Here is a 10,341-nt window from a genome sequence, read left to right as displayed (position 1 = left end):
TGCCGACCTCTAAACGTCGTCACTGCCGAAGTTAACCTTCCAAAAGCTTGTCCGAGGAATTGGTATGCCTAACTATCATATGCAATGCTTGTACTTCTCATTTGGAAGTTATGTCAAACTTAGGGGGAGTATCCAAAAGTATACTCACTTGATCTTAATGTACTCTTTTTCCCTATGATTAAGAGCATTTTTCCCACTGGATTTTTGCTACCTAACTAGGTTTTAACGAGGTACCTATCCTGGATTGATCATACCCTTGTGAGCTCTTCTACTTGCATCCAAAAGACGTATAGTTTTGACTTAATGCAACTTCTCACTTTTCTCTTTAGTCTATGAGTTTTTCTTCCACCTTGGGTTTTACCATAGCGAAGTTTTGTGAGTTTTACTTTTTTATGCATTCTTCCGTTGATTTGAGACTCACATTCGCTCATTGTGCCAACAACTTTATCAACTATACTTGCTTCATCACTGAAGACCTGATGCGCTATTTACTTGAGTATTTACACACTCAAGAGGGAGTGTTGCAGTCCTATTAGATTAGGAATGTGATTGTATAAATCCTAGTATATCTTGGAATATCTCTTATATTCCTATTAGGAGTTAATTACCTATTAAGAGTTATAATCCTAAAAGGATAAGGAATTAAGCTTCTCTACTACTATAAATAAAGGCACAATAGAATGGAGTAGAACACACCTTACAATTGCACATCTCTCTTTTTCTCTCTCTATGATGCACCTTTTCCTCTCTCTCTGGCCTCCAAAATTATTCAGTAAATTATGCTTACAACAGTTCACACATATTATAGTATATACGTGAAAATAATATACCAAATGAAATATTTTCCATACGCACAACAAGTTCTTCCATCCTAGCCATACGATTTAAGAGGTAAAGCCATAATGGCAAAAAAATCATACAAATCAACTCCATCACAACCGTTGATCACCTCTCAATCACCGCAGTCAACAATCCAATGGTGGATACACTTACAGAAAAGGGTACACTCGAGAACACACCAGAGACATTCCCCACCCCACGCCTAATTATGTAAGAGAAATTATATTCACACACCCTTACTTCTTCCACATTTTTTTAATTTTTTAATATTTTTCACACACCACTAACACTTGATAAAAAAATATTAAAAAATTAAAAAGATGTGAGATAAGTAATTTGGAATGTGTGAATATAATCACCCTTATGTAAAACCGCCATAAAGACTATTCGAGGAGAAACGACAATGCATGGGATAGACTTGACGTCCGATCACGCCCGGTAGATATCAACAATTCTGTCTCCTCCAACGCATTATAAATTGAGGCTCATGGCTTCCCATGATTACTCGTTCAAAACAGAGCTTGTGGTTGTCTGCTTCTTTATCATCAATTCAATCAAACTTTCTGTTGTGAAATTTTCCATCTCCAATTCCAAAAATGTCGTCGCGCTGCGGTGGTAAATGTGGTTGCGGGCCCAGCTGCAGCTGCGCAAGTGACTGCAACGGGTAATCTTTCTAACTTTCTGATTGTTTCCCGAGAATCTTGAAAAAGAAAATCCCAGAAAACTTCTGCGTTTTGGGTTTTTTGACTATGTGGGTTTTTGTTCAGGTGTGAGATGGCTCCTGATCTGAGCCACAAGGAGGGGTCCACCACTGAGACCCTCGTCACGGAAGTTGCTCCCCAGAAGTCGTACGTCTTCTCATCTCTCGGAAATGAAATCCCAAATTATATTTGAAATTTGTAATTTGCCGATTTTGTGGTTATAGTTTTGGGACATACGGAGAACCAGAACTAGATGGAGACACTAAACCGACAATAAAAGTTACAAAACGACAGTAAAGGGAAACAAAATCGTGACTTATGTACGGCTTATTGTCTGTGTTACGTAAGTTAACTTTGTCTTTGTTTTGTTTTCATTGAAGCCGCGATCGGTATGATTTTGGGAAGTATGGAGAGAAAAAAACGTCATTAAACCCTGATTTATATACGACGTATTGTATTGTCTGTTTCGGAATCGTAACATTTGCTTTGTAATTTTGATGTGCAGTCACCCGGAGGCATCTGAGATGGGAGTTGCTGCCAAGAGCGGATGCAAGTGCGGAGACAACTGCACCTGCAACCCCTGCAACTGCAAGTGAGGGACAGATGCCACCTTCTGATGAAGCAAGAGAATCGCGGGGCTTATATGTTTAGCAGTAATATATATGTACGTGTGTGTCGTAATTATGATCCAACTTTACCAAGGTCGTGTTCTTAGAATAAATCAGCCGTGGCTTCTTCTGAGGTGCAGGTCCTACTAGGCTGGGATCTCGTGAGGGCGATCCTAGGTTAATTATGGCTTCTTGTTGTCTGTTTGCTTTGTACATAAAGTACTAGTGTTGATATTTATATGTTGTGTTGACTTGGTGGATCATATTATGTGTTTCTGATGAAATTAATGAAGAACTTGCTCCATCTTTTACTTTAATTTTTGGGTTAATTGACGAGGAAAAGGAGTGCACTAAGTTAAACAACAAAAATTTCTATGATGTTCTAGAGAAATTTGGAGTACAAGATAAGTTAAGAATTCGTCAAACATCTAACGATTATCGAAGAATTTGTTAGTCTGAATTAGTGTAGAAAGTCGTATATATGGAGAAGAAAACACACAAAGAGGAATTAGACTAGATTTGTTACTAAACCAAATATATTAAAAAATATAAAAACTAATGAAAATGGTTTCAAATTTTTGAATCTTAACCAAAAACCAGGTAATAAGTTTATGTAAGGGAACTTTAACGAAAAACTTCCGGTATTATTCACTTTAACAAAAAACCACATTCTTACACTAAAAAATCAATCATGTTACTAAACCAAATATATTAAAAATATAAAAACTAATGAAAATGGCTTCAAATTTTTGAATCTTAACCAAAAACCAGGTGATAAGTTTATGTAAGGGAACTCTCTGCCTAATCTTGATCTCCTAATCTTGATCTCACTCTGCACATAAACAATTCCTCCACTTTTTGTAATCGAATTGATCTCTCTACCTCTCTCTCGATCTCTCCACATCTCTGTTTTCATTTTCCATTCCATTTAAATTCCACCATTTTTTCGAATCACCATATTAGGAGCCTTTGAGGATGAAGAGAGACAAAAAGTAAGCGAGAGAGACGGAGATAGCCGGAGAGGAAGAGACCAACGAGTTCTACCTGAGGTACTACGTCGGCCACAAGGGCAAGTTGGGCCACGAGTTCCTAGAGTTCGAGTTTCGCTACACCAACAATTCCAACTACAAGAACGACACCATCATTCGCAAGGAGGTCTACGATATGGAAGCAAACTTGGTTGATCTTGTAGTTAAAGATGAGCCTAGTTATCAAGAGGGGAAGCACATCTTTTTATTATTATAAAATACAAATATGAAATTATAAGGAGGCTGCCAATAGAGGAAGCTAGCTTTCTACTTATCATAAATCACATCTTTTTAATATTATAAAGCACATTTTTTTAACCAAAACCCATATGGAGATGGTCCACACTTGAGACTAATTATCATTTAGTCTTTTGAGACAACTTATAAACAAGGTTTTGCCGATGCTATTATAATTAGTAATTAATTATATATTGAGTCTACCCAAGCCATCTTGGAAGTATGTCAAAATTTGTATTCGAATCGCAAGTTAGGTGTCTGATCATGTCTTTGTCAGTTTTGGAAATAGTATAGTATTCATATTCGGTTTTACAAGTTAGCGTTCAGTTTAAGAAATAGTAATAGTACCAATGTTCATTTTCATAAGTAGTGTAACACCAATGTTCAGTTTCAAAAATAGTGTGGTGCCCATGTTCAGTTTCCAAAATAGTTAGCGTTCGATTTAAGAAATAGTGATATTACCAATATTTAGTTTCATAAATAGTATAGTATCCGTGTTCAATTTCATAAATAGTGTAGTACCCACACTGTCACATCCCAGCCCGGGCGGACCACTTCCTGGGCCCGCTCCACCACCGTAGCACGATATTGTCCGATTTGGGCTTACCATTCCCTCACGATTTTGTTTTGGGAACTCACGAGCAACTTCCCAGTGGGTCACCCATCATGGGATTGCTCTAGCCCCCTTCTCGCTTAACTTCGGAGTTCCTACGGAACCCGAAACCAGTGAGCTCCCAAAAGGCCTCGTGCTAGGTAGAGATGAGAATATACATATAACGATCACTCCCCTGGGTGATGTGGGATGTCACAATCCACCCCCCTTAGGGGCCCGACGTCCTCGTCGGCACACACGCGACCAGGGTTAGGCTTTGATACCATATTGTCACATGCCGGCCCGGGGCGGACCACTTCCTGGGCCCGTTCCACCACTGTAGCACGATATTGTCCGCTTTCGGCTTACCATTCCCTCACGGTTTTGTTTTTGGGAACTCACGAGCAATTTCCCAGTGGGTCACCCATCATAGGATTGTTTTAGCCCCCTTCTCACTTAACTTCGGAGTTCCTACGAAACCCGAAGTCAGTGAGCTCCCAAAAGGCCTCGTGCTAGGTAGAGATGAGAATATACATATAACGATCACTCCCCTGGGTGATGTGGGATGTCACACACACTGTTTCTTGAATTACAGCAAAATAACTCATACTCTTTCTGAAACTGAACCAAAATAATGCACATTATTTTTGGAACGGAACTAAATAAACATTATTTTTTAAACTATAGTAAAATAACTAACATTATTTCTGGAAGTAAACCAAAATAACTCATACTATTTCTGGAACTACAACAAAATAACCACAATATTTATGAAGCTGAACAAAAATAATTCACACTATTTCTGAAACTACATTAAAATAATCACACTATTTCTAAAATTGAACTAAAATAATTCACACTATTTTTGGAACTACACCAAAATAATCACACTATTTCTTAAACTGACCCAAAATAATCCACATTATTGCTGAAACTACAGCAAATAACTAGCACTATTTCTGAAACTGAACGAAAATAACTCACACTATTTCTGGAACTACAACAAAATAACTCACATTATTTCTAAAATTGGACCAAAATAACCCATACTATTTCTAAAAGGTAACAAAATAAACATTATTTTTAAAACCACAACAAAATAACCAACACTATTTCTAAAAATGAACCAAAATAACTCATAGTATTTTTGAAACTATAGCAAAATTATGCACCATTTATGAAAATTGAACCAAAATAACCCACATTATGTTTGAAACTACATCAAAATAACTCACATTATTTATGAAACTGCACCAAAAGAACGCACACTGTTTCTGAAATTACAACAAAATAACTCACATAATTTCTGAAACTTAACCAAAATAAGCCACACTATTTATGGAAGGGAACAAAACAAACACTATTTCTGAAATTACAACAAAATAACTCACACTAATTCTGGATTTGAACAAAAAATAACACAGATTAATGCTGGAACCATCAGAAAATTATACACTATTTATGAAATTGAACCAAAATAACCACACTGTATTTTGATGGGAAGAAAACACTCAATTAACGAACCAATTTTTTTTATAGAGAAAATAGTGCAAAAACATACAATTTATAAAACTGAAGAAAACACTCATTATTTCTATATCTGGAAAAAAAAAAATAGTGATCAAAGTGAAGTAAAAACAAAATTCATCATTTTGTATTTTTTTTTTTATATAGAAAAATTGATCAGTTTATGGAATCACAAACATGAAAACATATTACAGTATTTTGGAAGTAAATTTTTTACAAGAATATGAGATTAGCATCTCTTTTTTGCCAGATTGCTGTGACGAATTTTCTGTTTCTTGTGCAATTTGGTTCCCCGTTTCATCCTGCTTTAGAATTTTGCGTCATGCTTGGCTCCATATGTGAAGCCATAGTAAAATCCACAGAGTTAATTAGTCTGAAAGGAAGATTATGTGTATCCAATGAAAGTGACAACAGTCATTGGATTAGGATAGAAACGAATGGGCAATTTGGTGGGTAAAGTGGCCGCAAGTGATCTGACTGATGGGGTGTCCCATTAAAAACCACCATAATTAAATAGCCATCTTTATATTTAGCAATCCCACTTCTCCGCTTAAACATGGTTCCTTTCTCTTTTGCGAAATTTTTTCTCTCAATTTTTTAAGTAACAATGATACTCACTATCCTGTTTATTACTGTTAAATGATTTTAAATTTCGAAATATGTGTAGTGGATTAATATGAATCTTAAAATTTTAATTCATCAAATAGTAATAAGTTGAGTAATGAGCGCTATCACTACTTAAAGATGATAATGAAAAATGCACTCTCTCTCTTTGTAATCCACTTAAAAGAGATTTTAAGCACAATTAGGGCAGACTCTGTAGGGTCATAATCATGTAGCTCTAGCTAATGTAGTGATAATTCCATGATCAAAACATTTGTGCTATTGGCGTTTGAAAGGAGTTTAATGGTTTGCAAAATTGGACGTAGAAGATGGAAGTTATGGTTTAGTGATGGTTTTACATTAATGGAGGTTGGTCAGAGGGTGTTGGCACAATTGTAAATATTCTAAGGTTTGTAACGGGCTGGGTTAGTTTCTATTAGGGGGTAATTATGGAAAGTCATATTTTCAGCTGTTGGGCTTTCTAAGTCAGCCCGTGCATAATTTGCAATCTTTATCCTTATGGATAAATTTTAGGCTCTTTTAGTTAAATAATAATTTATGATGGTTTTTGGTTAAATAAAAGTTGGCTCAAGCCGTTTTCATTAAAGCTCACATTAAAAAAAGATCTGTAGCTATGTATTTGGGATAATAATTTAGCCATTAATAAGACTCCAAAAAATAATCATCAAAGTGTTTGGAGAACCATCAACCTAGGGGTGGACACGGGTCGGGTCGGGCCCAAATTTAGACGAACCTGACTCTACACGTTATAAACTGGAAAGGGGCGGGCCGGGCTGGGTAGAGAGATTTTAAGTTTTGGAACCGGACCTAACTCGGCCAGTTTCAAACGGGCGGGTCCGGGGTGGGTCCATGGGTCCAACTCTATTTTTTTTTTTTTTTTTCAAAAATACATTTTTATAAAATTGCACTGTAGTGCACAGCATCATTTCAGCAGCACAGACGTTTTCAAAAATCACAAGAGCTGCTTCAAGCTTCAAACTTCTGCACAGACAGATTACAGGAGCTATTCCAAATCCAAAAAAAAACATAAACATTAAAACCGAAATAACATCCACATTAACATCTGCAATAACATCAAACGTCCAACATCACTCCATCTGCAAGAGTGCAAGACAATTGCACAACAATTGCACATCATTTCTGTGTAGTTGCACAAATTGCACAGCAGCTGCACAGATTGAACACAGAGATCACCTAGCCTATTCCTATATCTTTGAACTCATTAATTAAATAGAACAGTAAGCATAGAATCATTTATGTCTATATATCAAGAATTAGACCCACCACATAATCATTTCTATATTCAAGAGCTCAAGATATCAAGATATTATGATTCTATTCCTACTTGCACTAACATCTAAAATCTTAATTCATATTCAACCAATCAACACAATGAAAACCAATGAACAATTTGATCCATCTCAAATCTCACCAAAAATATATGACATACCCTAACAGATTTATTGAGCGTGTTTTCATAACTTAAGCTTCAAATAATAAGTTTCTAATATTAAAAAAAAAAAAAAAAAAAAACTATGTTGATGATATAAACAAAAGCCTTTCATTTAAATATTTAAACTTCTCGAAAGTCCAACCAACTTTCTTATTGTATTGGTCATGTTCTGTATGTGTTTGCATCGGATGTGGAGTGAGAGAGAGCCTTACCAACTTTTGGGCCAGCTTGTTCTTTGATTTCGTCTCGATAAACCTCACCATCAACTCCAATATTCACCTCACAATCACATAACCTTTAGCCTTAAAAAAAACCAAATGATCAAATTTCAACGATGAGAAACAAAGATAATCCAACGATAAGGTATATGATCACGTACAATGATATAGATTATCTTGGGGTTTTTTACATTTTCGAAGCTATAAGATGCAGGCATGTGCTTTGTCTTAATACTAACTGATGATGAATGTCACCAACACAACACAATTTAAGCAACAAAACCGTTTTACCAAATGCAAACCACCTTAGGCTTGAACAATCCCATTACTTTTCTTTTGTGAAAGTAGGAAAGACAAAATAAAGCTGAATAGGAACCCATTAGCCAACAAATATATAACTAATAAATTATAAATAAATGAACAATCTGATCAAAACCCATTAATATCATTACTCTGAACTTCACCAAGAACATAGAGAAAAAGGATTAGGAATAGAGAGAATTATTTTGTTTATATTCATATATCCTATAGGTAACTAGTGAAATATGAAATTTGTAGTGCATATTTAAAATTGGGGTTTATGTGTCCTGCAGTGTGAATTTGTGAGGATGTTTGCTTGTAACAGTTTCTACAATAATCAAACAGAAAGTGTTACGTCAATGAAAAGAAATTGTGCCATGCGTCTCTCTCAAGTGAAAGTCTTTCTCTCTTTTTGAGAGTATGTCTCACCTCTTTGCGTGAGGCTTCCAAATTTGAGCAAATCCGGTGGCGCCGACCATGCTTAGGCCAGGGTCAGTCGTTGTTCCCTCCTTTATTTTCTTGTTTTCTTTTTTCCTTACTTCTATTGTTTTTTCGCCATGGTTGTATACCGATCTGTTCTGTTTCTCTTTCCTTAATAGTTTCCCTCCTCTTTGTTCATCAATATTCCAATTTCCAACCATACAACCTGCTGAGATTGTATGTAAAGCTTCAATATTTCATCGGCTCAGATGTTTCTAACACCATCACTTTCTCTTTGTTCTCTGCGTTATCGGCAGTGTCATTCATGGATTTCCATGGACTTCATCTTGATAGTTGGCTTCTCTTGTTTAGTTGATGGCTATCCTTACTTTATGGATGTGCTCGGGAAGCAGATTGGAGTTAGATGTGGCGTTTGGTTAGGCATTGCTTGGTTGTGGAAGAGGATTTGGATGGATTGGGAAGATCTATGGTGGGGGCAAAAGCAATAGAAGTTTCTGGGTTTTGTTACTATGTTCTGGTTTATGGGCTTAACTCTTTCTTGGATCTGTTTGTATTTTGTTTAGTTTTGGCCCATTTTTTGTTGTTCGTAGGTTAGTTTTGGGCAATGCTTGTATGTAAAGTTTGTGTTTATAATAAAAAGTTACATTTTACAGGAATAATAATAATAATAATAATAATAAGTTTTGAGCATTTATTGTATTGTGTGTGTGTGTGTACATACATATATATATATATATATATATGTATGTATATATATGTATGTATGTATAGGTTAAGAGGCCAATGAAAACTTGATCTTTTTTTTTTAATGAGAAACTGAACTTCACTAAGCGCATATCTACGATAGGGATTGTAACATCCCACATCGATCAATGGAGAGGGGGCAATGTGCCTTATATGTACATACTCCCCTTCCTATAGCACAAGGTCTTTGGAAACTCACTGACTTCGGTTTTCATCGGAACTCCGAAGTTAAGTGAGTTTGGGCTAGAGCAATCCCAAGATGGATGACCCATTGGGAAGTTGCTCGTGAGTTCCCATAAATAAAACCGTGAGGGAATGGTAAACCCAAATTAGACAATATCGTGCTACGGCGGAGCTGGTTTGGGATATGACAGAGATGGCAATGGTTCGGTTTGGGGACGAAAATGCTATATTCATCCCTATAACCACGAAAATTAATTATATCTATAACTGCAAATTAACTATCGAAGATTATTCATAACCATATCCATCGAGAAACAGATTCTTTATCGGTTAACGATTATATCCATTTTTGTCAATATAAAAAATATATTGTTCAATTGACACATTATATGTAACAGATACTAATTTCATCACTAAATATCCATGTCTAACCAATAAGCCAAATATGATAAATTAGTCTAATGAAAAAAAAAAAAAAAGGATGACAAAAGCAAATACAACAACCACTAAAGAAGAAACACAAAACAAATCGTCACATAATTATGAAACTTGTGGCAACAAAATCAAAGCATTGATAATGTTGGCTAATTTTTGAACTCTTCCATAAGTATAGTTGAATTCTCATTGGTTATGATTCAAAATTTTGAACTTTCTCACAAAATGCAACTTTTGTAATGCTCAAAGTAAAGGGTTCGGTTAATATACATATATATATATATATATATATTATACAATACTATATTATATTATGTATAAATTATATTATATCCTTAATAAGTATTATTTAGGACGGATTCGGGGATAGATACTGATTGAGGACCCCTATATCCAAATTTGAAACCATA

At 35.5% G+C, this 10,341-nt stretch overlaps 1 protein-coding gene across 1 annotated transcript; it reads left to right on the top strand.

Annotated features, from left to right (window-relative positions):
- The first annotated feature begins 1,335 nt into the window (after nucleotides 1–1,335).
- On the top strand, nucleotides 1,336–2,466 carry LOC137745596 (metallothionein-like protein type 2). The gene is made up of 3 exons (XM_068485570.2): nucleotides 1,336–1,504; nucleotides 1,608–1,688; nucleotides 2,047–2,466. Exons 1-3 carry the CDS (start codon nucleotides 1,437–1,439, stop codon nucleotides 2,135–2,137), a joined length of 240 nt encoding a protein of 79 aa, XP_068341671.1. The 5' UTR covers nucleotides 1,336–1,436; the 3' UTR covers nucleotides 2,138–2,466.
- The last annotated feature ends 7,875 nt before the right edge of the window (nucleotides 2,467–10,341 follow it).

Source organism: Pyrus communis, chromosome 12 (genome assembly GCF_041283825.1).
Source record: "Pyrus communis isolate YQ-2024b chromosome 12, ASM4128382v1, whole genome shotgun sequence".
Classification (NCBI taxonomy): Eukaryota; Viridiplantae; Streptophyta; class Magnoliopsida; order Rosales; family Rosaceae; genus Pyrus; species Pyrus communis.
This window is presented reverse-complemented; position numbering and strand designations above follow the sequence as displayed.